The sequence below is a fragment of the Prinia subflava genome, chromosome 4 (genome assembly GCF_021018805.1).
Source record: "Prinia subflava isolate CZ2003 ecotype Zambia chromosome 4, Cam_Psub_1.2, whole genome shotgun sequence".
Classification (NCBI taxonomy): domain Eukaryota; kingdom Metazoa; phylum Chordata; class Aves; order Passeriformes; family Cisticolidae; genus Prinia; species Prinia subflava.
In genome coordinates this window covers 73,554,315-73,579,519 of record NC_086250.1, presented here as the reverse complement: position 1 = coordinate 73,579,519, position 25,205 = coordinate 73,554,315, and the positions used below count along the sequence as shown (strand labels likewise).

The following is a 25,205-nucleotide window of genomic DNA, read 5'->3' as shown; positions in this document are numbered from 1 at the left end:
GAACCATCCACAATCCCACCATGTGCAGAGGTGCTGGGTTTGCCCCCTCCAGGCTGTCACATCCCTCCCAAACCCTTCCTTTAGCTAATATTCCGTCCCTGGCTGGAGCCCCTGGTGCTGCAATGCAGTTTAGGGTGCCCATGCCCAGGCGGTCCCAGCAAATCCATTCCGAGGCAGGAAGGGGATCCCAGCCCCGGAGCTGCCTCTGGAGGCAGGGGCAGAGCAGCGTTCCCGGGCACTCCCGCTCGGCACAGGCTGCAGCCGCAGCTTCTCCAGGTTTTATTGGGAAGGGCTGGCAGGAGCTCTCGCAGTGCCTCGGGCAGAGCCCCAGCCCCGCCGTGTCCCCGGAGCTCGGGCCGGGTATCCAAGCAGAATAAACGGGATTTGGGGCCAGCTCCTCCCAGAGCCATCCCCAGGCGCTCCGGGGAGCTCTGATCCCTGCGGATGCTCCGGCCCCTCCTCTGCTCTGCCCTGCACAAACAGAGCAGCGTTCCACGCCCAGCAGCTCCTCCTCCTGCTCCCAGCGGCCGTGCAGGGACAGGGATGACACTGTCACCTCCTCATCGTCCTCGGGAGCCGTCCTGAGCACAGCCCCCGCAGGGCTGCTCCCGCTGCTCCGGGCGGGACCGGGCTGTGGGAACGCCGAGGATCCAAGCGCGGGCAAGGAGGAAGGGCTGCCCCGGAGCTGCCCGGGGCCCCGCTGGGGCCGCCCGGAGCCCCGCTGGGGCCGCCCGGAGCCCCGCTGGGGCCGCCCGGAGCCCCGCAGGGCCAGCCCCGGCTCCGCCCGCGCCCCGGGGATCCCGGCGGGCTCGGGAGCTGCTGCCCCGCGGGGGGAGCGGGCCGGGCGGGCCGGGAGGGTCTCCAGGAGCCCCCGGCTCAGGGGTGGTGCAGCACGGCCTGCAGGTCCTCGGGCAGGGAGCCGATGATGGTGTCGATGTAGAGACCCACCCGCTGCAGCGTCTCCTCCTTCACGGGCAGGTGCTGGCACCGAGCCCTCACCTGCGGGGAAACGGGAACGGGAATGGGAATGGGAATGGGCCAGGGGAAATGGGAATGGGAACGGGAATGGGAATGGGCCAGGGAAACGGGAATGGGAACGGGAATGGGAATGGGAATGGGAAACGGGAATGGGAATGGACAGGGGAAATGGGAATAGGAATGGGAATGGGAATGGGAATGGGAATGGGAATGGGCCAGGGGAAATGGGAATGGGAATGGGCCAGGGGAAATGGGAATGGGAATGGGCCAGGGGAAATGGGAATGGGAATGGGAATGGGCCAGGGGAAATGGGAATGGGAATGGACAGGGGAAATGGGAATGGGAATGGGAATGGGAATGGGAATGGGAATGGGAATGGGAATGGGAATGGGAATGGGAATGGGAATGGACAGGGGAAATGGGAATGGGAATGGGAATGGGAATGGGAATGGGAATGGGAATGGGAATGGGAATGGGAATGGACAGGGGAAATGGGAATGGGAATGGGAATGGGAATGGGAATGGACAGGGGAAATGGGAATGGGAATGGGAATGGGAATGGGAATGGGAATGGGAATGGGAATGGGAATGGACAGGGGAAATGGGAATGGGAATGGGAATGGGAATGGGAATAGGAATGGGAATGGGCTGGGGGAAATGGGAATGGGCACGGGCCAGGGAAATGGGAATGGGCATGGGCCAGGGAAATGGTAATGGCAATGGACACATTCCAGGGGAAACGGGAATGGGAATGGGAATGGACATGGGTTAGGGGAAATAGGAATGGACACATTCCAGAGGAAATGGGAATGGGAATGGACAGGGGAAATGGGAATGGGCATGGGCCAGGGGAAACAGGAATGGGAATGGACACGGGCCAGGGGCCTTTCCCCTCTGCCCTGGGCTCTGGCTGCTGCAGTTCACGATAAAACCGGGCAGGAAATGCCACCTGGGCCTCGGCAGGGGAGAACTCCCCTGGATCCTCCCAGCTCTGAGGATTTCACACAAACACTGAACTTCCTGGAGTTTCCCAGCTCTCCAGGAGGAGAACAAGGTTTTCCAAGGCACAGGAGTAATCTGTGTCCTGGATTTCTGTCCACCCTGAGAGGAAGGAGTGCAGGGACAGGGAGGGACCCACCAGCTTCTCCCGAAGCTTCAGCACCAGGTCCACGATCTCCACCTCGGACTTGTCCTTCATCCAGGCCACAATGTCCTAAGGAGAGAGCGGCCTTCCCTCAGGGATGCCTCCCAAGGGATTCCCCTAAGGAAAGCCTGAAGTGAAGATGAGCAGGGGGGTTCTCACCCCCCTTCCTGAAACAGTGACAGAGCCCCTGCAGTGCCACCATGGCAGGGACACCTCCCACTGCCCCAGGCTGCTCCAGCCCCAGGGTCCAGCCTGGCCTGGGGCACTGCCAGGGATGCAGGGGCAGCCACAGCTGCTCTGGCAATTCCATTCCAGGCAGCAATTCCTGCCCAAGATCCCACAGCCCTGCCCTCTGGCAGTGGGAGCCATTCCCTGTGTCCTGTCCCTCTGTCCCTTGTCCCCAGCCCCTCTGCAGCTCTCCTGGAGCCCCTTCAGGCCCTGCAGGGGCTCTGAGCTCTCCCTGGAGCCTTCCCCTGTCTAATTAAAGAATTTCTCCTGATTACTTGGGATAAATAAACTGAAAGCCCTTGGTGCTTCCAGCCTGGGTTGAGGAAGTGCCAGAGGGATGGCACATGGGTGTCAGGGATTGCTGTCCCTGTCCCAGCCCTGTCCCTGTCCCAGCCCTGTCCCTGTCCCTGTCCCTGTCCCAGCCCTGTCCCAGCCCTGTCCCAGCCCTGTCCCTGTCCCAGCCCTGTCCCTGTCCCTGTCCCTGTCCCTGTCCCAGCCCTGTCCCAGCCCAGTCCCTGTCCCAGCCCTGTCCCAGCCCTGTCCCTGTCCCTGTCCCTGTCCCTGTCCCAGCCCTGTCCCTGTCCCTGTCCCTGTCCCTGTCCCTGTCCCAGCCCTGTCCCTGTCCCAGCCCTGTCCCTGTCCCTGTCCCTGTCCCTGCCCTCTCCCTGTCCCTGTCCCTCTCCCTGTCCCTGTCACCCACCGCCTCACAGATGGCCTCCAGGTGCAGGGCCTCAAGCTTCTGGGTCATCTCACGGTGCCGCTGCCGGAACCACCCGTCGAAATTGGGGGACTTGAAGAATCTCCTGTGGAGAGAGGCCAGGAATGGTGGAACTGTGGAACTGAGGGGTCCCAGAGCTGGGGGAGACCCACAGGGACAATCCCACCCCACGACCCCAGCCTGTGCCCCATGGCCCCTGAGGGGACCCTGGGAAGGGGCCAGGGGGACCCGGGGCTGGCTCAGGACACAGCAGGACACGGGGACACAGCAGGACATGGGGACACAGCAGGACACGGGGACACAGCAGGACACGGGGACACAGCAGGACACGGGGACACAGCAGGACACGGGGACACAGAAGGACATGGGGACACATTCCCAGAGCAGCTGTGGCTGCCCCTGCATCCCTGGCAGTGCCCAGGGCCAGGCTGGACCCTGGGGCTGGAGCAGCCTGGGGCAGTGGGAGGTGTCCCTGCCATGGCAGGGGTGGCACTGCAGGGGCTCGGGCGTCCCTTCCCACCCAAACCATTCCTATATTTTGTAATTATTGTTTGTGATCCCTTTCTGGGATTTTTTTTTTGTTCTCCATCTCTGCATTTCCCATTTTCCCTCCCTGGGTACCCAGCTTGTGCGTTTTCCCACTCGTGTTGCCCAAGTGTCCTCTCCATCCATTCAGAACCGTTATCCAGGAAAACCCTGGATGAGCCTCCCTGCAGCCCCTGCACAGCTCTGAACCCCCGGGCCGACCTTCCCTGGGTTTGCTCCTCCCGGCCCTGCCCAGCCCAGGGTGAGTCCCACAGGCCCCACAGCTCCCCTGGGTGCCTGTGCAGGTGTGCACCCTTGGGCTCAGCACCCGGCAGGTCTCACCTGTACAGCCCCAGCCAGGCCCTGCAGGTCTCACCTGTACAGCCCCAGCCAGGCCTGCAGGTCTCACCTGTAGAGCCCCTGCAGGTCTCACCTGTACAGCCCCTGCAGGTCTCACCTGTACAGCCCTGCAGGTCTCACCTGTACAGCCCTGCAGGTCTCACCTGTACAGCCCAGCCAGGCCCTGCAGGTCTCACCTGTACAGCCCCTGCAGGTCTCACCTGTACAGCCCCAGCCAGTCCCCCTTGAGCACACAGGTGAGCTGGGGGCCCGCGTGCTCCAGGCTCCGCAGGAAATCCTCCTGGCAGAACGGGCGGATCTGGGGGGGGTTCTGCACAGAAATAAATCCACGTTAGCCCAGGAATCCACACCACAGACCCCCAGTGACACCGGGGGAACGAGGGCTGTGCTGCCACCGGGACAGGAGGGCTGTGCTGCCACCGGGACAGGGGCTCAGGGCACTGAGGACAGGAACACCCCAAGGCTGAGCCTCACGTGAGATTCCCAGTAACTCAGCTCCTGGCAAAACTGGGAATGTCTGTGCCAAGAGCTTTCAAGTTTTCAGTGAATTTTTAAAGGAGTGAAACCCCTCTTCCTTCAGCAGGGGAGGTTCCCAGGAGTGTGCCCAGCACCCTGGAACCACTGCCAGTCCCAGAGGGAGGGACACTGGGAAGTGCATCCTACCTTCCACGGAGTGATGGCCCTCTGCAGAGGCATCAGGCTGGCCATGTAGTGCTCCTGAACCCCGGAAAGATAAAAATAAAAATACAAACTTACACTGAGGGGCCTCTGGTGGTGCCCGAGCAGCCGTGGGTGCCCCTGGCTCCTGGCAGTGCCCAGGGCAGTGGCAGTGGCAGTGTCCCTGTCACAGCAGGGGCTGGCAGAGGCTCAGATCCCTCCTCCCCAGCACTCCAGGGTTCCCAGCTCCGGGATGTGCCCCTGGAGCCCCCGGCACTCACCAGGGGGATGATGAAGCTCTGGGTCAGCTCCAGCAGGTGCCTCCGCAGCAGAGCGCTCTGCACCTCCGAGGGGCGCTTCCGCTGCATGCCCTGCCAGCACAGGGGACACGGGGTCACACGGGGTCACACGGGGTCACACGGGGTCACACGGGGTCACACAGGGTCACACGGGGTCACACGGGGTCACACGGTGTCACACGGGGTCACACGGGGTCACACGGTGTCACATGGGGTCACACGGGGTCACACGGGGTCACACGGGGTCACACAGTGTCACACAGTGTCACACAGTGTCACACAGTGTCACACGGGGTCACACGGGGTCACACGGGGTCACACGGGGTCACACGGGGTCACACGGTGTCACATGGGGTCACACGGGGGCACACGGGGTCACACGGGGTCACACGGGGTCACACAGTGTCACACAGTGTCACACAGTGTCACACGGGGTCACACGGGGTCACACGGGGTCACACGGGGTCACACAGTGTCACACAGTGTCACACGGGGTCACACAGGGTCACACGGGGTCACACGGGGTCACACAGGGTCACACGGGGTCACACAGGGTCACACAGGGTCACACGGGGTCACACGGGGTCACACAGGGTCACACAGGGTCACACGGGGTCACACAGGGTCACACAGTGTCACACGGGGTCACACGGGGTCACACGGGGTCACACGGGGTCACACAGTGTCACACGGGGTCACACGGGGTCACACAGGGTCACACAGGGTCACACGGGGTCACATGGGGTCACACGGGGTCACACAGTGTCAAACAGGGTCACACGGTGTCACACGGGGTCACACAGTGTCACACAGGGTCACACGGGGGCACACGGGGTCACACGGGGTCACACAGGGTCACCATGGCACAGCGGGGCACAGTGTCACCCCCCATGGCACAGCTGGGTGTCACCCATGGCACAGCCAGGTGTCACTCAGGTGTCCCTCACTGTCACACACAACCTGCAGCTCTGTAGCCAGGGGAGCCTGAAGTGCTGCCCAAAATCCAGATCACCAAAGCCAAATTTGACAGCTAGATCCTCAAGTCCAGATCCCCAAAGCCAAATTCCAGGTCCCAAAATCCAAATTCCAAACCCAGATCTCCAAATCCAAATTCCAGATCCCAAAATCTGGATCCCCAAATCCAGATCCCAAAGCACAGATCCCACCCTCTACTCAAATACATTAAAATTTCAAGTTTCACTATATAAAACCTGTTTTTCCTCAGGCTCTTTTTTTGATATCAATTCTTCCTGCTCAATTTATTGTTAGCACCAGGATTTAATCCTTAGTATCAAGTGGAAAATCCTAACCCTGGCACGATGAACGTGTCCCAGTGTGGATAAATCATCCCAAACTGCAAATTCTGCTCCTTGGAGGGTTCTGCGTGCTCAGCCCGGGCTCTGGGCACTTTTCCCACCCAGGACAGAGTGGGAGGTGCTCACCTTCAGCAGCCTTTTTATCAGGCCTTTGTCTTTGTGCAGGAATGTTTTATAGGAAGTGTAGATTCCTGGACAGGAGAACACGGGGAAAAGCAGGAGTCAGGCACAGACACAGCTCCACCGTGGGCTCCAGGGGTGCCCGGGGCTGCACCCACCCGGTTTGGTGTCCAGGGTTTTCAGCTTGGCCAGCTTCTTCACCTTCACCTGCTTGGGCAGGTCTCCTGTGGCACAGGGGACAGTTCAGGCTCTGTCCCCTCCTGTGGGGACACCCAGCCCTGCCCGTGTCCACCCTCCCTCCACCCTCAGAGCAATCCCAGCTCCTTTCCCTGCTGGAATTCTGGAATGAGGACGTGCTAAAAGCAGCTCCTCATCCCCAGGGTTTCCTTGGCTCCCTAGTTACCAAAGGTGCTCAGTAAAGGAGTTTCTCTGTCTCCCCACCTCTCTCCTTTCTCAGTTTCCTGCCCAGGGAGGGCTCGTCCAGGACAGCAATTCCTGCTGCCCTCACCCTGCCCCAGCCCCATCCTGCCCACAGCCACGGCCCGAGGCCGAGCTCCTGTTCCTGCTGGGCTCTCCCAGGAATGCAGCGAGGAAATCCCTGCCCAGGCAGCTCCTACAGAGCAGCCTGCAGCTGCTGCCCCAGCCCACAGAGCCCCGGGCCCGGCTCACCTTCCATCCTGAGCTCCCCACGGCTCCTGAGCTGCCCTGGCACCCTGAGCCACGCTGAGCCCCCCTGGCACCCTGAGCCCCCCTGGCACCCTGAGCTCACCCTGAGCTCACCCTCATCCTGAGCCCCCCTGGCACCCTGAGCCACGCTGAGCTGCCCTGGCACCCTGAGCCACCCTGAGCCCCCCTGGCACCCTGAGCCCCCCTGAGCTGCCCTGGCACCCTGAGCCACCCTGGCACCCTGAGCCCCCCTGGCACCCTGAGCTCACCCTGAGCTCACCCTCATCCTGAGCCCCCCTGGCACCCTGAGCCACGCTGAGCTGCCCTGGCACCCTGAGCCACCCTGAGCCCCCCTGGCACCCTGAGCCCCCCTGAGCTGCCCTGGCACCCTGAGTCCCCCTGGCAACCTGAGCCACGCTGAGCTGCCCTGGCACCCTGAGCCACCCTGGCACCCTGAGCCCCCCTGGCACCCTGAGCCCCCCTGAGCCCCCCTGGCACCCTGAGCCACGCTGACACCCTGAGCCACCCTGAGCTGCCCTGGCACCCTGAGCTGCCCTGGCACCCTGAGCCCCCCCTTCACCCTGAGCCACCCTGGCACCCTGAGCCCCCCTGGCACCCTGAGCCACCCTGAGCTCCCCCTCATCCTGAGCCCCCCTGGCACCCTGAGCCCCCTGGCACCCTGAGCTGCCCTGACACTGTGAGCTCCCCTTCACCCTGAGCTCCCCCTCACCCCAAGCTCCCCCTGTCCCCGAGCTCACCCGACATGCGGGGCTCTCCCACCCGCAGGATGTGTGGCCAGTGCTGCAGGGTCTTGATGAAGAAGGGGTTGGTGACGCCCACGACGATGTTGGGCCTGGGAGGAGGGGACAGTGAGCGCTGTGCCCTGGGTGCCCTGGGTGCCCGGGGGCACAGGGGACACGGGGCAGGGGCACTCACGGGGCCTGGGTGCGCGTCGTGTACTCCTTGAACTCGCTGTCGTGGATGGTGAAGTAGGGCCGGAAGTCACAGCAGTAACGCAGCGGGGCCAGGCAGCTGCAGGGACAGGCACGGTCACCCCGGGCATGGCACGGTCACACCGGGCATGGCACTGTCACACCGGGCATGGCACGGTCACCCTGGGCATGGCAGTCAGCCAGGGCCAGCACAGGGGACAGTCCCTGCCCTGGGGCTGTGCCCACCCTGGGGCTGTGCCCACCCTGGGGCTGTGCCCAGCCGCTGGCTCAGCCCCCCCAGGGCCCCTCCCAGCTCTGCAGCCCCTCTGCCCCAGCCCGGGGCACTCCAGGGGCAGCCCTGGCATTTGGCCTGGCTGAGGCTCTCTGGGGAAGCTCCAGGATTTGGGGTTTTGTGCTAAGGCAGAGCTCTGAGCTGGCACAGAACGTTCCTCAGGGCTGGAAGCATCAGGGGAGAGTCCTCTGTGCTCCTCTCTGGCCTTGCTGGGAAATGAGCGTGGAGGATTTGCAGTCTGTCTTGCAAAGCTCCCACGAGCAAACCCACCCCGGGCAGGTGAGCAGCACGGCGTGGATGTGGAATTTCTGTCACAGTTCCAGCCCCAGACCCGGGGGCGTTACCTGGTGAGGGCCAGGACCATCTCTGAGGACACGGTTGGGGACGGTGCCATCACCACCATGGGCTCCCCCAGCAGCATCAGCTCCCACAGCATCTGGATGTGGATCAGCACGGGCTGGAAGCACCTGGGGCGAGGGAACCAGGGGGGCACGGGGTCAGCCCAGCAGGGACCAGGCACTGCTGTGGCCTGCAGGCCCCCAGGGTGCTCCCATCTGGGAATTCGGGATCTAGGATGGACTTTCAGCATCCCACAGGGTGTCCTCACCTGGGCTGTCACTCAGTTGTTTTACACAAGTTTAAAGGAAATGCTCTAAGCAGAGTCAAACAACCTGTGATCAGTCATGGGATGGTTTGGGTGGGAAGGGACCTCAAAGCCACCCAGTGCCACCCCTGCCACTCCGGGGCCCCTCTGGGCTCTGCAGCAGCTCCAGGCCCTGCTGCCGTGTGCCAGGGCTGGGGCAGCTCTGCAGGTGGGGCCTCACCTGGGCACAGGGCAGGGTCCCCCTCCCTCCCAGGGCTGGAGCAGGGGCAGCTCTCAGCCCCAGCACTCCCAGGTCCTCTCCCAGGGCTGCCCCAGCTGCTCAGCCCAGCCTGGATCCAGCCCAGGGGCTGCCCTGGCCCGGTGCAGCACCTTGGACCCGCCCTGCTGAACCTCGGGAGGCTGCCAGGGACAGATGTGGCGCTCAGGGTGTCTGCGGGAGCAGGACAGCCCCGGGTTCCACAGGAGGGACACGGGAATGCCCCTCCAGTGCTGGATCTGCCTGGGACACTCCCCGGGGAGCTCTGGGCAGGAGCTGCTCCCCAGCGCAGGGGCACAGAGCCCTTCCCCTGCCCCGGGGCTGTGCAGGGCACAACCCTCAGCTCAAAGCCTGCCCAGAGTCCCGCAGGAGTCCCTGGAACATGGCAGTGTTTGATTCTGCACCATCCCTGGGGCATGGAGAGGGCTGGGAGGAGCCTCTCACCTGAACAGATCCAGCTCATGGACGCTGGGGAGAACCAGGGGGGCCGGTAACAGATTCTGCATGGGGAAGGGAGAAAAGGCTGTCAGTGCCTGTTAGTGCCTGTGAGGAGACGGGAGCAGCCTGGCTGGAATTCCACTGACACAGCCACAGAGCACAGGGAACCAGCTCACACCCTCAGGTGTGCGCAGCGCAGAGCTGGTGCAGCACTCAATCCTAAATTCACTTCTGTGCCTGCAAACTGAGGAAGATTCCCTCCCTTTCCAGATGGGAAAGGCTGCCCACGTCTGCTCCTTTATGTCCAGGGTCTCCTCTGGTGGGAGAGCGTTTGAGACACAGCAGAGCCGGGCGGGGTTGGAGATGTGGCACCAAACCAGTGTTAGTGAAAAGGGAAAGGGCGAGGAATCCAAACCAGAGCTGAACCAAAACTGAAGCAAATTCCAAACAACTCAAGGGTGAGGGCAGGAGAGCCAGCAGGGCCGGAATTCCCAGGAAAAGCAAAGGGAGCAGTGAGTGAAGCACTGGGGGCAGAGAGCCCAGGCAGCAGAGCCTGCAGTGGGCTGATCCCAGGCCAAGGGTTCCCAGGAGGACGCAGGGGCAGCTCCCCCTGCAGCCCCTCTCACCTCCTGATTGCACTGCTTGACTGGGCTGGAGCCCGGCTTGTCCACCCGCGACGGGATCCTCACCTGCAGGGGGGGCAGGAATGGGAGAATGGGAGAATGGGATAATGGGAGAATGGGATAATGGGATGGGATAATGGGATGGGATAATGGGATGGGATAATGGGATGGGATAATGGGATGGGATGGGATGGGATAATGGGATGGGATGGGATAATGGGATGGGATGGGATGGGATGGGATGGGATAATGGGATGGGATAATGGGATGGGATGGGATGGGATGGGATGGGATGGGATGGGATGGGATGGGATGGGATGGGATGGGATGGGATGGGATGGGATGGGATGGGATGGGATGGGATGGGATGGGATGGGATGGGATGGGATGGGATGGGAGGAGCCCCTGCAGCCCCACCAGTCCCCGCTGGAGGGGCTGTGGGGAAGGTGGGCTTGCAGGGCGTGCAGGGCTTGCAGGGCTTGCAGGGCGTGCAGGGCGTGCAGGGCGTGCAGGCCCTGGGGCAGAGCTCCCTCCCCTGGCACAGCGGGTACCTGGATCACCACTCCCATCACGGGCAGGTTCAGCGTCTGGCCAGGCACTGGCGGTGGCCACTGGTCGATCTCGTTGCACACTGAGGGACACAGGGAGGAGAAGAGGGAAAACCCAGCTCCTGCTGGAATTCTGACAGGGAATTACCCCCTGCTCCCACCCCCTGGCCTGAGGCAAACCCAGAGCTGATAAACCGGGATGAAATGACCCAGGACAGAAAGGCCTGATGGAGCTGCGGCAGATTCCTGGCTTTGGGAACACACTGCAGTCTTTGGGAACACCCTGCACCCCTCGGGAACATCCTGCATTCCCCAGGAACACCCTGCCCCCCTCAGGAACACCCTGCACCCCTCAGGAACACCCTGCACCCCCCAGGAACACCCTGCACCCCCCAGGAACACCCTGCACCCCCCAGGAACACCCTGCATCTCCCAGGAACACCCTGCACCCCTCAGGAACACCCTGCATCTCCCAGGAACACCCTGCATTCCTTGGGAACACCCTGCACCCCTCAGGAACTCCCTGCATCTCCCAGGAACACCCTGCATCTCCCAGGAACACCCTGCATTCCTTGGGAACACCCTGCACCCCTCAGGAACTCCCTGCATCTCCCAGGAACACCCTGCATCTCCCAGGAACACCCTGCATTCCTTGGGAACACCCTGCACCCCTCAGGAACTCCCTGCATCTCCCAGGAACACCCTGCACCCCTCGGGAACATTCTACATTCCCCAGGAACTCCCTGCATCCAAACTGACAGCACCACCCCTCCCTCCCCACAATCCCTCCTTTACACCTGGTTATCCACTTGGACAAGCAGGAGAAAGTTCTCCCTGCTGGAATTTGCTCCCCAATGAAGCCATTTGGAGCATTCCAGCTGTTTTTCAGGAACCTCCTGATGCCGCCCAGTGGAATTCCCAGTCCCCAGCTCACCTGCCTCCAGGCAGGGCTCCAGCTTGTCGAAGTACTCGGGAGCAATCAGCTGCAGCAGGCACTGGAACAGGTTCACGTAGGGCAGGCGGGACACCAGCACCAGGGACTGGGAATGGCACACGCGGGGTCAGGGCCCCCTGAGCCCAGCACTGCACCTTTCCCTACTGCTTACAGAGGGGTGAACTCAAAAACCCAACACAGAACCCAGGCAGCAGCTCCCCAGCAGCCCTGGGTGGGATTCTCGGTGCCCACTGGCTCGTGAGCCGGGATTTGGGAGGGCAAAGGGGTGGGAGCATGGCCTGGCAAAAGAGCAGCCGGAGAGGGAATAAAAAGCAATTGCTGGTGGGTTTAAAACTCCCCAAAATCATTTCAGGTGGAGAAGCACAAAGGAGCCACTCCTGAAGTGGGAATTGGGCAGATAAACAAAGTCAAGGAAAGCTGGGGAAGGACAAAGGAACTTGGAATAATGAACCATGTCCAGCAAAGCCTTTTTTGTTCTAACTGGGGCTTCCTTGTGAAATAAATCCACGTTTTTTACAACTGTCCCAACCCAGCCCTGCTGGGGGGTGTCATTGTTACAGTGACTCTCCTCTTCCTCTAACCGTTAATGAGTGCATTAATTAGGACAGTAGGAGTCATTTAAACACCTCCTGTCCAACACCAAACTTGGCCATTTGAATTCAGACCTCATCCAGGCGTGACAATTCCTCCCCTGAGCATTCCCACTGTTCCAGGGGAAACCCCACTGGTTTAGTGGGGATGGAAGAACTGATTTCTGCATTGGCAGGAGTCTGAAAGGAACTCCTGGAGGTGGAGGGCACGGAGATGTCCCCATGGACCAGCACAGGACAAGAGGGAACAGCCTCAGGCTGGGCCAGGGGAGGCTCAGGGGGGACAGCAGCAGGAATTTCCCCATGGAAAGGGAGCTCAGGAATGGGAACTGCCCAGGGAGGTTTGGAGTGCCCATCCCTGGAGTGTCCCAGGAATTCCTGGAGGTGGCACTGAGTGCTCTGGGCTGGGCACAGGGTGGGCACTGGGCACAGCTGGGACTGGATGGGCTGGGAGGGCTTTTCCAGCCTCAGGAATCCTGGGATTCCAGAGATCCCAGGATCCCCTTTTCAGGCTTTTCCAGCCCCTGTGATCCCGGGATCCCAGACTCAGCACTGACCTTCTGGAAGTAGCCCCTCCTCATGGAGCTGTCCTTGACCTGCCGGAAGTACACGTACCCGAAATAGTGAGCGGCCTCTCGCTGCAGGGGCAGGGGACAGGGACAGGGGACAGGGACAGGGGACAGAGGGGACAGAGGGGACAGAGGGGACAGAGGGGACAGAGGGACAAGGAGAGACAGAGGAACAAAGGGACAGAAAGGGGCAGAGAAGGACAGAAAGGGACAGAGGGACAGAGTGACAGGGAGAGACAGAGGGACAGAGAAAGACAGTGAGGGACAGCCCAGCCCCACTGTCACTAACCCCTCCTGAGCCCTGCTCTGACACATCCCAGCATCCATCCCAGCCCTCCAACAGGCACGGGCACACAAGAGGGAGAGACACAACTGGGAGGGCTGGGAATGTTCACCTGGAGAGGGGAAGGCTCCAGGGAGAGCTCAGAGCCCCTGCACGGCCTGAAGGGGCTCCAGGAGAGCTGCAGAGGGACTGGGGACAAGGGACAGAGGGACAGGACACAGGGAATGGCTCCCACTACCAGAGGGCAGGGCTGGATGGAATTCCCAGAGCAGCTGTGGCTGCCCCTGCATCCCTGGAATGTCCAAGGAAAGGTTGGAGCAGCCTGGGCCAGTGGGAGGTGTTCAGTTCCCCCTCCCAGCATTGCCAGGCTCCCCTGATTCAGTTCCCTCTCCCAAAATAACGGGGGTGTCCTGAATTCAGTTCCCTCTCAGTGGAACTGGGGTCTCCCTGATTCTGCTCCATCTCCCAAAATAGCCGGGGCTCCCCTGACTCAGTTCAGGTCCCTCTCCCTCGATCCAGGCCCATCTTTGCTCCCCCTGACCCAACTCCCTCTCCCAGCAGTTCCCTGTGCGGCTCTCAGAGGGAAATCCCTGTGCTGAGTCGTTCTTGTCTCATTTTCCCCCCAGCCAAAGGGGGGTTTCCCACAGGGACCCCGAATCCAGGGAATCCCGGGCTTTCCCCGGCAGGTGAGCAGGGCAGGACCCACCTGCAGCGTCACCGGGGCCTCCCGGTTGTAGCTGCCGTCATCCTGGAACGGGGAGGCGCGGGAGCCCCCGGCCTGGCGCAGCCGGAAGCTGAATTGGGTGTCCCCGAGGCCACCTGCGACACAGACAGCACAGGGGACACGGGGACAGCCCGCTGGGACGGCGCCAGCGGGGCGGGAGGGGCTGCGGGAATGCAGCGGGACTGGGAGGGACAGAGGGCAGAAACCACGGGGGAGAAATCCCAGAGGGAGAGGAAAGGGACAGGAGAAAAGGAAGGGAAAGGAAGCGAAATGGGAAGGGAAAGAGAAAGGGAACTACAGGAAAAAGCCTTTTCCTGAGAGGGTGGGCAGGAATTGCTGCCTGGAATGGAATTGCCAGAGCAGCTGTGGCTGCCCCTGCATCCCTGGCAGTGCCCAGGGCCAGGCTGGACCCTGGGGCTGGAGCAGCCTGGGGCAGTGGGAGGTGTCCCTGCCATGGCAGGGGTGGCACTGCGGGGGCTCGGGGGTCCCCTCCCACCCAGCCATTCCAGGATTCCCTGAAAATGCAGAAACCCAACCCTCAAAGCCGCCAGGGCTTGGCTGGATGAGCAGAGTTATTTCTCACTGTCCCTTTGTGATGTACGAACACAGGTCTGGGGACAGTTCTGTGGGAAGTGTCCCCTCCCCAGCTCCCAAACACGGGAATGTCACAGCTACCACCCCGGGAATTTCCCTGGAGCACGGGGAGAGCACAATCAGCACAGGAGGCTCCGGCTCAGCCCGGGGCGCTCCCCGCAGCCCCCTCAGCCCTGCTGCACCCCAGGGACCGTCCCTCCACCAGGGACACCTCTGTCACCCCGAGCCACCCACCTGAGTAGGAGTCTGGGAAGGACAGGTAGCAGATGCTGGTTTTCTGCAAGACAGCCAGTGCCCAGTGAGAGCCCGCAGGGCTGCTCCCAAAGGAGGGAAAATCGGGAGTGACGGGGGGTTACCTCCTTCTCGGTGAGCCTGAAGTCGTGGGGATACACCAGCTGTGGAGAGAGCAGAGCCTGTCAGCCCCTGTGCCCAGCTGTGAGAGCAGAGCCTGTGCCCAGCTGTGAGAGAGCAGAGCCTGTCAGCCCCTGTGCCCAGCTGTGAGAGAGCAGAGCCTGTCAGCCCCTGTGCCCAGCTGTGAGAGAGCAGAGCCTGTGCCCAGCTGTGAGAGAGCAGAGCCTGTGCCCAGCTGTGAGAGAGCAGAGCCTGTGCCCAGCTGGGAGAGAGCAGAGCCTGTGCCCAGCTGTGAGAGAGCAGAGCCTGTGCCCAGCTGTGAGAGAGCAGAGCCTGTCAGCCCCTGTGCCCAGAGAGAGCAGAGCCTGTGCCCAGCTGTGAGAGAGCAGAGCCTGTCAGCCCCTGTGCCCAGCTGTGAGAGCAGAGCCTGTCAGCCCCTGTGCCCAGCTGTGGAGAGAGCAGAGCCTGTGCCCAGCTGTGAGAGAGCAGAGCCTGTCAGCCCCTGTGCCCAGCTGTGAGAGAGCAGAGCCTGTGCCAGCTGTGAGAGAGCAGAGCCTGTGCCCAGCTGGGAGAGAGCAGAGCCTGTGCCCAGCTGTGAGAGAGCAGAGCCTGTCAGCCCCTGTGCCCAGAGAGAGCAGAGCCTGTGCCCAGCTGTGAGAGAGCAGAGCCTGTCAGCCCCTGTGCCCAGCTGTGAGAGCAGAGCCTGTCAGCCCCTGTGCCCAGCTGTGGAGAGAGCAGAGCCTGTGCCCAGCTGTGAGAGAGCAGAGCCTGTCAGCCCCTGTGCCCAGCTGTGAGAGAGCAGAGCCTGTGCCAGCTGTGAGAGAGCAGAGCCTGTGCCCAGCTGGGAGAGAGCAGAGCCTGTGCCCAGCTGTGAGAGAGCAGAGCCTGTCAGCCCCTGTGCCCAGAGAGAGCAGAGCCTGTCAGCCCCTGTGCCCAGAGAGAGCAGAGCCTGTCAGCCCCTGTACCCAGCTGTGAGAGAGCAGAGCCTGTCAGCCCCTGTGCCCACACAGCAGCTCCTCCCCGACCCAACAGACCCCACAGGAAAGCACCCGGGACGAGTTAAACCCTGAACCTGTCACTGAACCCGGGTTTATTTGGATTTGGGGACAGACCCAAAGGCTCCTTGTCACAGATGACACAAAAAGAACCACACGAGGACACGCTGGTGAGGGAAACGGGGAAAGGAATGAGTTTATTTACAAAACTCAATTTTATACATTTCCTATGGGGCCTGTGGATTGCAAAATGGGATTCCACCTCTCAATCCACATTGGTTGAGCCCACTGTTAATCAACTTTCTCCTTCCACCTAGAAATATGTAAATAATGAAAGACAGCAAAACATGGCCATTGTTTATAGTACAAGGTGTGATGAAGTAAAATTTCTGACTCCAATATGAAGAACATTACAGAAGGCTTAGAAGTCTTCAAAACCAGGGTGACAGCTCCTGGTTTAGATTGAATTTTGAGAGCTGATGGGCGAGCAAATGAACAGCCCCAAATCCTCCAGAACCTTTCCAGATGTGCAAAAATCTGCTCTGTCAGGAGCAGGACAGGACAGGAGGGGCAGGGAGGGGATGGAGCTGGAAAGGAGCAGGTGAGGGGTGAGGGGTGGGGAGAGCAGCACTGCAGGGAGGCCCCGAGAGGGCCCAACAGCCACAGCTGGGACAAGGCCCCAGCAGGGAGGAATTCATCAGTGCTGGACCTGGGAACCTGGGAGAGCATCTCCAGCCTGACTCTGTGGTTCCCAAAATCCATGGATACCACAGCAATCACAGAGCCAGGGAATCCTGGAATGGGACCCCCGAGCCCCTGCAGTGCCACCCCTGCCATGGCAGGGACACCTCCCACTGCCCCAGGCTGCTCCAGCCCCAGGGTCCAGCCTGGCCCTGGGCACTGCCAGGGATGCAGGGGCAGCCACAGCTGCTCTGGCAATTCCATTCCAGGCAGCAATTCCTGCCCAAGATCCCACCCAGCCCTGCCCTCTGGCAGTGGGAGCCATTCCCTGTGTGCTGTCCCTCTGTCCCTTGTCCCCAGCCCTTCTGCAGCTCTCCTGGAGCCCCTCCAGGCCCTGCAGGGGCTCTGAGCTCTCCCTGGATCCTTCTCCTCTCCAGGCTGGGCATTCCCAGCTCTCCCAGCCTGGCTCCACAGGATGTGTCACTCTGGGAAGGTTTTATCCCACGAAGAGGATTCATAAAGGTCTCTTGGATGCTGCCCCGGCCCCTCCCTGCCCCGTGCACTGCCCACCCCACAGAGATCCCCACTGCCCTCACCCCGAATCTCTGCTCGAAGCCTCCTCCCCATCCCAACCCTGATCCCCCTTTCCACATCCCCAACCCTGATCCCGCTTTCCACTCTCCATCCCTAATCCCGCCTTTCAGCCACTCCATCCCTAATCCCCTCCGTCCCTGTCCTTAATTCCCGTTTCACCCCGCCATCCCCGATTCCCTCTCTCCCCATCCCTGATCCCTCCACACCCCCAGTCCCTGACTCCCCTTTCCACCTCCCTGTTCCCGATCCCCTCTCTCCATCCCAGATCCCTTCTCTCCATCCCCGAACTCCGCACAGCCCCGATCCCTTCTCTTCATTCCCGATCCCCTCTCTCAATCCCCGCTCTCCTGTCTCCATCCTCGATCCCCTCACACCCCCGATCCCCTCAAATCCCCGATTCCCTCTCTCCACTCCCGATCCCGTGTCCATCTCCGATCCCCTGTGTCCAACCCCGATTCCCACTCTCCATCCCCGCTCTCCTGTCTCCATCCCCGATCCCCTGTGTCCACTCCAGATCCCCTCACACCCCTGACCCCTCTCTCCATCCCCGATCCCGTGTCCATCCCCGATTCCCTTACACTCCCGATCCCTTCTCTTCATCCCCGATCTCCGCACACCTCGCTCCCCTCTCTCCATCCCCGCTGCCCCGTGCCCATCCCCGCTCCCCTCACACCCCGCTCCCCTCACACCCCGCTCCCCTCACACCCCGCTCCCCTCACACCCCGCTCCCCTCACACCCCGCTCCCCTCACACCCCGCTCCGTGCCGCGGTGCGCGGCTCCCCGTGCGGCCGTGGCGCACCTCCATGGCCTGTCCCAGCTCCAGGTCGAAGGTCACCACACACACGCAGTCGATCCAGGCGGCGAAGCGGCCCCAGGGCAGCGGGGAGGCGGCGGCGGCGCGGCGGGCCCGCGGCCCGGCCCGGCTCAGCGCGTCCATGGCGGCGCGGCCCGCGCGGCCCGCCCCGCGCAGCGCCCCCTGCCGGCGGGGAGGACCCCGCGCCGCGCCCGCCCCGCGCGCCCCCTGGCGGCCGGGAGGTCCCGAGCGCCGCCCGCACCATCGAGACGGGAGCGGGCGCGCAGAGCGGCGCGGGCGGGGCTGTGGAGGTGTCATGGCGGCGGCGTGAGGGCTCCGCGGGGCTGGGGTCTATTAAACGGCACGGCAGCTTCACCGCTCGGCGCCCGGCCCCCCGTGCGCCGGCCGGGGCCCGTCCGACCCCCGACTGTGCCCGGCCGGGGCCCGTCCGGCTTCCCGGTGTGCCGGCCGGGACTTGTCCGGCCCCCGGCTGTGCCTCCCCCAGCCCCCGTTCGCAGCCCGTCTGGTCCGTCCCGCAGGGCCGATTTTAGGAGCGCTCCAAACACCGTTTTAGAAGAAAGACGCCGTTTATTCCCTGCCGGGCGTGAGGAGGAGATTTCCACAAAGCAAGCTCACGAAGGGGTAAAAAAAATGTCATCTTTTCTACAGAATTGACACAAACCCGCCCCGCTGTAACTCACACTCTCCACCTGCCTAACGCACAATTAATTGTGTAACCTAGCCTGACCCAGCCGAAAGTTGACTTTCGCTTGTTAAGCGCTTTCTGCTGTAGAAGTTACCTGAGGCTCAGTTACGTTTATAAAGGTGAGACAATGGCACCAGTTCCTCCTGGAGGAGCTGTCCCGGCTCAGGGGTCACCGGGGCTGTCCCGGGGCTGTCCCGGGTGAGGCGGGGCCGTTCCCGGGCACAGGGCAAAGGCTCTCCCGGGTGTTTGACGCGGTGATTTCTGTGGGGTTCCGGGCCCGTGAGTGCAGTGTGCGAGCTGCTTCCTGCAGATGGGAATTACCGGGGGTAGATCACGGGTTTGCTGAGGAACACACGGGCACTTCGGGGCTGTTTATTGGCAGGGTCGGTCCCGGAGCAGAGGAGGAGGAGGAGCACTGTGAAAGGGAAGCGAGAGAAGGAGCAGTTCCACCCCAGCAGTGCCCAGGGCCAGGCTGGACAGGCTTGGAGCACCCCTGACAGGGGGAGGTGTCCCTGCCCACGGGACTGGATGGGCTTTGAGTTCCCTTTGGCTAAACCATTCCGTGACTCCAGAGCAGCCCCAGTGACACCGAGGGTCCCCCCGGGTGCCCCGAGTGTGCAGTGACAGCTCCTGGTAGGAGCTGCTTCCCACGGGAATTCCATGGCCAGGCTGCCCAGCACCCACTGTCACCCCCGTGGGTTTGGTTATTTATTTTTGGCACTTCTTCGGTGCCCCCGGTGCTGTTTGTTCCCTTTCAGCCCTTCAGTGTCCTTGCCCAGCCTGTCCCGCCCCTTTCAAGCTCCCCTGCTCAGGGAGCAGAGGAGCTGCACTTCAGCACTGCCCTGTCCCGTGAACTGCTAATTAATGCTGATTATGATTTATTACAGGCTAGTAACAAAGCCTGCGACACTACATTTGCACTTGCCACACTTGGAGCTGATTCTTGCCAGACAAGGGACGGGAGGAAAACATGAGAAAAATATGAATAAAAAATATTGGACATTTTCTCCTCAGTAACTCCTTGTCCTGCAATAAAAATCAGTTTTAATCTTGTCCCAGGGGTCTCCCATGGCTGATTTCGCTGCAGCCTCATGAAGACTCCCACCTGGCCAAGCAGAAGAAAATTAACTGTGGATAAAAAAGGCAACAAAAGTGTTTAAAACATCTGAGAAGTATAAAAGTGAGGGCTGGAGGGTTTCCATCAGGATGGAAGCAAAGCTCTGTCCCTGAGCAGGGAACTGTCACGGGCAGAAGCATCCGCATTCCTTCACAGAGAATTTCCCAGAGCCACGGGGCAGGACAGGCAAGTGTTGGAATCTCAGAATCAGGGAATCCTGGAATGGGCTGGGATAGAAAGGACCCCGGGGCCCCTGCAGTGCCACCCCTGCCATGGCAGGGACACCTCCCACTGCCCCAGGCTGCTCCAGCCCCAGGGTCCAGCCTGGCCCTGGGCACTGCCAGGGATGCAGGGGCAGCCACAGCTGCTCTGGCAATTCCATTCCAGGCAGCAATTCCTGCCCAAGATCCCACCCAGCCCTGCCCTCTGGCAGTGGGAGCCATTCCCTGTGTCCTGTCCCTCTGTCCCTTGTCCCCAGCCCCTCTGCAGCTCTCCTGGAGCCCCTTCAGGCCCTGCAGGGGCTCTGAGCTCTCCCTGGACCCTTCCCCTCTCCAGGGGAACATTCCCAGCTCTCCCAGCCTGGCTCCACAGGAGGTTTCCATGAGCAGAGGACCTGCCCGGAGTATTTTTGTTCTCCTGTTGTTAAAGCCCGGGGATCTCGGGACTCCTTTGCTCAGTTCCTCTGCTGCACGCCCTGCCGGGGTCGGGCTCTGCCCCGCCGGGGGTGCCGGTGCGGGCAGGGGAGGCTGCAGAGCGGGGTTTTCCCGGAGTGTATCGCGCTCAGGAGCGGCTGCCGAGGCTCCGATCCCGGGGCCCGGCGGATCCCGGCGCCCGCGCCGAGCCCGGGCGCTCCCGGCTGCTGCTGGACCATATTTGGGAAGGTTGGCGCTGGGGCCGAGCTCGGAGCTGCCGGGGCAGCGCCGGGGCCGCTCTCATCTCCCCAGCAACCCCGCAAACACAACATTGCCCAACCCTGCGGCTATAATTAACTGTGCCCGGCCCCGCAGGAGCCCTGGGCCGCGCTCCCGCACTGCCGGGCCGGGGAATGCTCCCCGAGCCGGGGGGAACATTCCCTGCGGGCCCGGGAACTGCCGCGGGCCGAGAATGCGAGCTGCTCCTCGGGCTGTTGTGCTCGGGCACTCAGAGCGTGGGCTTTGGAGCAGGCCTGGTCCCCCGGCCCCAGAGGCAGCCAGAGAGCAGCGCTGGGTTTGGAAGAGCTCCCGGAGTAGCGCTGGGTGCTCGGGAGAGTCTGTGGCAGCTGGAGAAGGGAGGATAGCTCGTCCCCTCCTCCCTGCGGGGCCACTCAGATTAATGTCAAACTGGCGCTGGGAGATCCTGTTCTGATGCCTGCTGGAGGCACCAGATCACGCCTCAATCCTGAGCCAAGAATAGATCCCAGAATTCTTCATCATCCACAGCCTATTCTGGGCCTGCAGCCTCCCACCCAACGTGTGCCAGCTCCCACTCCAGCTGGGAATCCTGCTGGGGCTCAGCTCCCCCCTGCTCCGGAGCTGGGGGCTCTGCAGCCAGAGCGCTCCCTGTGCTGAGGGGCTGCACATGCAGGGAACAGGGAATCCTGGAACGGTGTGGATCGGAGGGGTCCCTGAAGCCACCCAGTGCCACCCCTGCCAGGGACAGAGAGGGACAGAGACACCTCCCGCGAGTCCAGCTGCTCCCAGCCCCGGCCAGCCCGGGCTCAGCCCCTCGTGTCCGTGCTGGAGAGATTCCAGCAGTGGGATCCAGCTGTCCTGTGTCACAACCAGGGCTTGGAACCATGGGCTGGGCTCCCTGTCCCTGTCCCTGTCCCTGGCAGGAGAGGGGAGCTGGCAGCTCCTGGCCCTGCCGCTGCCAAGCCCAGAGTTCAGCTGTATTTTAGCGTGTTCCAAAGGGCCGGAGCAGAGAAGAGGGAAGCTGTTCCAAGGTTGGAACTCTAGAAATCAGCTGGAGGAGTCAGGCTGTACAACCCCGGCCCTCCTGGGGGTGGGAAAAGGCTCTGGGGGCGGCTGGAAGATTTGGGAATCTGCTTGGATGGTTTCGTCCTGTCCCCAGAAGCCACAATAAGCCACAAAAAATGCTTTATAAGCCCATTTCCCTCCAACACACAAAACAGGGAAGCGAAACTCCAGAGGTTGTGCTATTTTTTCCCGCATTAATGGCCACCAAAATGCGAATTACCACACTGCGTGCTGTATGAAGTCTTGCAGCCCTCACACTGGAAAAGCATCCATAAATGAGGAATTTCCCCCCTCAGTCCTGGGGGACACTTCCAGCAGCATTTCTGTGGCAGCACTGCCATGGCCAGACCCCGGCCGGTGGCAGGGTGACACGGGATGAGCCTTGTGTCCCTGCCAGCCCCGGCTGCTCCACGGTGCCGTGGTCCCGTGGCCCTGCCAGCAGGGCAGAACCGGCCCTCTCTGCCCGTGGCAAGGGCCACGTTTTCTTGTAAACTTTAACCACGTGCAGGAATCTTTGCAGGGTCAAGGCCTCGGCGAGAGCAGCTTAGTGGTAAATCTCATGGCAGGAATTCACTTTGGAATGAAGGATTGGATGGCTTCCTGCTGGTTCCTGGAGGATGCTGGCACTTGGAAAGCAGTTTATCCACGAGACAAAGACAAATCCGGGCACGGTGACAGCGGATCCAGGAGCCCAGGCTGCCAGCATGACTCAGAGATCCCTGCTCCCAGCCCGGCTCCCTGCTCCCAGCCCGGCTCCCAGCCCGGCTCTCTGCTCCCAGCCCGGCTCTCTGCTCCCAGCCCGGCTCCCTGCTCCCAGCCTGGCTCTCTGCTCCCAGCCCGGCTCCCAGCCCGGCTCCCAGCCCTGGCTCCCTGCTCCCAGCCCGGCTCCCAGCCCGGCTCCCTGCTCCCTCTGGCTCCCTGCTCCCAGCCCAGCTCCCTGCTCCCAGCCCGGCTCCCTGCTCCCAGCCCTGCCTCCCTGCTCCCAGCCCGGCTCCCTGCTCCCAGCCCAGCTCCCTGCTCCCAGCCCGGCTCCCTGCTCCCAGCCCGGCTCCCAGCCCGGCTCCCTGCTCCCAGCCCGGCTCCCTGCTCCCAGCCCGGCTCCCTGCTCCCAGCCCCGTCTCCCTGCTCCCAGCCCGGCTCCCTGCTCCCTCTGGCTCCCTGCTCCCAGCCCGGCTCCCTGCTCCCAGCCCGGCTCCCAGCCCGGCTCCCTGCTCCCAGCCCGGCTCCCTGCTCCCTCTGGCTCCCTGCTCCCAGCCCGGCTCCCAGCCCGGCTCTCTGCTCCCAGCCCGGCTCTCTGCTCCCAGCCGTGCCTCCCTGCTCCCAGCCCGGCTCCCTGCTCCCTCTGGCTCCTCTCTTCCCTCCCTTCTCCGTGCTCATCCCCACCTCCCTGAGCACAGCGGACCCTGTCCCCACACCAGTCCCCTGACCCCATCTCTGGGGATCCACCCTTGCAGTGACACAGGGGCCACCTGCAGGCTGTGGCCACGGAAGGGCTCCTGCTGTCCCCATGTCCCCCCAGCCATGAGGTCCTGTCCTCGAGCTCTTCCTGCTCCCCCTGAGGCCGTGACCACCCCTGGTGGCTGCAGTCACCCACCCCAGGGTCCTGAGGGTTGTCACTATCCCCTCACCGCTGTCCCCTTGCCCCTGTCCCTGGGGCTGCCCCACCGTTCCCCTGTCCCCACCATCACTCCACCATCCCTGCTCCCCTGTGTCCCCACAGCCCTGTCCCAGTGTCTCTGTCCCTGTCACATCCCCGTCCCACCACCTCCCTGTCCCCAGTCCCTGCACCCGTATCTCCATCCCTGTCCCATCTCTGTCCCCTTGTTCCTGTTCCCATCCTTGTGTCCCCATCTCCCTGTTCCTGGCCCCCATCCCCATGTTTGACACCATGCCCATGCCATGCCGTGCCGTGCCGTGCCGTGCCGTGCCGTGCCGTGCCATGCCAAGCCAATTCCCATCCCCGTCCCTGTTGCCCCATTCCCGTCCCTGTCTCCCCTATCCCCGCCCCACCATCCTCATCCCCATCCCGGTCCCGCGGTGTCCGTGTCCCGATCCTCTTCCCCGTGTCCATCCCTGCCCCAGTCCCCATGTCCGTATGTCCCTGTGTCCCATCTCCACGCGCTCATTCCCGTCCCCTGTCCCCGTGTCCATCCCCGTCCCCGTGTCCATCCCTGTCCCCGCGTCCATCCCTGTCCCCGTGTCCATCCCCGTCCCCGTGTCCATCCCCGTCCCCGTGTCCATCCCTGTCCCCGTGTCCATCCCCGTCCCCGTGTCCATCCCTGTCCCCGTGTCCATCCCTGTCCCCGTGTCCATCCCTGTCCCTGTGTCCATCCCCGTCCCCGTGTCCATCCCTGTCCCCGTGTCCATCCCCGTCCCCGTGTCCATCCCTGTCCCCGTGTCCATCCCTGTCCCCGTGTCCATCCCTGTCCCTGTGTCCATCCCTGTCCCCGTGTCCATCCCTGTCCCCGTGTCCATCCCTGTCCCCGTGTCCCCGGGCCGCACCCCGGCCACGCCCACCTCACACGGCCCCGCCCACCTCACACGGCCCCGCCCACCAGGGCCCCGCCCCGCCCGGGCCCCGCCCCTGGCCCTCGGCCCCGCCCCTCTCCCCCCGCCCTGAGGGAGCCGCGGCGCCGCCGCCATTTTGGAGCCGCCGCCGCCGCCGCTCCGCCGCCGCTGCCCGCGCAGCCCCGGCCGGCCCAGCCCGCGGGCCCGGCCCGCAGCCCGGCCCGGCAGCGCCCGAGGGCAGCCCGGCACCCGCAGGTGAGACCCGGCTGTCACCGCCGCCCTCGCGGGGCCGGGGTCGGGGCTGGGCCCGGCGCCGCGGGCTGGGCCCCGCCGCTCCCCCGGCTCCGTTCTGGCCTCCCGGAGCCGCCCCCCGCGCTCCGGGGGTTCGGCACCGTTTGAGGGGTTAAAAACCTCCCCCGCCGAGCCGCTGTCCGGGGCTGGGCCGTGGTCCCGCCGCCTCGTTCCGTGCGGATCTGGGTTAAATCCGACAGCTCTGCGCGTGACAGTTTCCTTTTGCCGTGTTTTGGTGCGTGCAGGGCGGGCTGGCGGGGCTGGGGGCTGGGGCTGCGGGCTCCAGGTGCTCCTGGATCGCACCTGGCCGGCCGGGAGTGGCTGGAGCTGTCGGGAGTGGCGGCGGTGACAAGGTCAGGGGTCAGGTCACCCTTCCCGAGGCTCCGATCCCCCTCTCAGGGCTCAGCGCGCACTCCCGAGGGTCCGATCGCCTTCCGGGGGTCCCCTGCCCGGGGGTCACATCAGCCCCCGGCCTGCGGTCCCTTTCCCGAGGGTCAGCTCCCCCTCTCGAGGTTCTTGGCCCCCTCCTGGGGTCGGGTCAGTCCCGAGGTCAGGTTCCTTCAGGGTCAGCTCCCCCTCCTGGGAGTCAGATCACCCTTCGGAGGGTGCCCCTTCCTGGGGGTCTGGTTCCCCTCCTGTGGGTCAAGTCCCTCTCGGCTGTCTGGTCCCCTTCTGGAGGGTCTGATCCTGTTCCCGGGGGTCAGGTCCCCTTCTGGAGGGTCTGATCCTGTTCCCGGGGGTCAGGTCCCCTTCTGGAGGGTCTGATCCTGTTCCCGGGGGTCAGGTCCCCTTCT

The 25,205-nt window shown here is 63.1% G+C and overlaps 3 protein-coding genes across 8 annotated transcripts in view; 2 read left to right on the top strand and 1 right to left on the bottom strand.

The window, feature by feature from the left end:
- Positions 1 to 245: 245 nt before the first annotated feature.
- DENND6B (DENN domain containing 6B) lies at positions 246 to 18,447 on the bottom strand. Of its 3 annotated transcripts, none has more exons than XM_063397205.1 (20): positions 17,841 to 18,447; positions 14,776 to 14,814; positions 14,654 to 14,696; positions 13,808 to 13,920; positions 12,807 to 12,887; positions 11,639 to 11,744; positions 10,708 to 10,787; positions 10,160 to 10,222; positions 9,540 to 9,595; positions 8,580 to 8,702; positions 7,948 to 8,043; positions 7,770 to 7,864; positions 6,504 to 6,569; positions 6,352 to 6,416; positions 4,892 to 4,981; positions 4,617 to 4,670; positions 4,154 to 4,263; positions 3,051 to 3,153; positions 2,117 to 2,191; positions 246 to 999 (listed from the first exon to the last, which is right to left on the bottom strand). In XM_063397205.1, exons 1-20 carry the CDS (start codon positions 18,150 to 18,152, stop codon positions 877 to 879), a joined length of 1,893 nt encoding a protein of 630 aa, XP_063253275.1. In that variant the 5' UTR covers positions 18,153 to 18,447; the 3' UTR covers positions 246 to 876. The 3 variants fall into 3 exon arrangements, with proteins under 3 accessions (XP_063253275.1, XP_063253276.1, XP_063253277.1); XM_063397206.1 differs by having other exon boundaries at positions 12,807 to 12,845; XM_063397207.1 differs by lacking the exon at positions 12,807 to 12,887.
- LOC134550480 (collagen, type I, alpha 1a-like) lies at positions 18,337 to 22,653 on the top strand. Of its 3 annotated transcripts, none has more exons than XR_010080342.1 (3): positions 18,337 to 18,476; positions 18,577 to 18,659; positions 18,923 to 19,421. XR_010080342.1 is itself a non-coding variant. In XM_063397215.1 (3 exons), the coding sequence occupies exon 3, from the start codon at positions 19,880 to 19,882 to the stop codon at positions 20,999 to 21,001; it is 1,122 nt and encodes a 373-aa protein (XP_063253285.1). In that variant the 5' UTR covers positions 18,337 to 18,476; positions 18,577 to 18,659; positions 19,428 to 19,879; the 3' UTR covers positions 21,002 to 22,653. The 3 variants fall into 3 exon arrangements, 2 of the variants coding, with proteins under 2 accessions (XP_063253285.1, XP_063253286.1); XM_063397215.1 differs by lacking the exon at positions 18,923 to 19,421 and adding an exon at positions 19,428 to 22,653; XM_063397216.1 differs by lacking the exons at positions 18,337 to 18,476; positions 18,923 to 19,421 and adding an exon at positions 19,428 to 22,653 and having other exon boundaries at positions 18,484 to 18,659.
- A 1,567-nt stretch (positions 22,654 to 24,220) lies between these two features.
- The window catches only part of PPP6R2 (protein phosphatase 6 regulatory subunit 2), a 60,583-nt gene continuing 59,598 nt past the window's right edge, over positions 24,221 to 25,205 (top strand). For both annotated transcript variants that reach the window (XM_063397202.1, XM_063397200.1), the window contains exon 1: positions 24,221 to 24,375. The gene's annotated coding sequence lies outside the window, so the exon portion shown is untranslated. The remainder of the gene's footprint in view (positions 24,376 to 25,205) is intronic.

Bases quoted from the DNA above. Each gene is read 5' to 3' on its own strand.
- DENND6B (XM_063397205.1), bottom strand. From the start codon at position 18,152: ATGACACCTCCACAGCCCCGCCCGCGCCGCTCTGCGCGCCCGCTCCCG. The intron at 14,815-17,840 runs GTGCGCCACGGC...CTCTCTCCACAG, and splicing joins AGCTGGGACAGGCCATGGAG to CTGGTGTATCCCCACGACTT. The intron at 8,703-9,539 runs GTGAGAGGCTCC...CCCTCGCCCCAG, and splicing joins CATGAGCTGGATCTGTTCAG to GTGCTTCCAGCCCGTGCTGA.
- LOC134550480 (XM_063397215.1), top strand. From the start codon at position 19,880: ATGGGCTGGGATAGAAAGGACCCCGGGGCCCCTGCAGTGCCACCCCTG.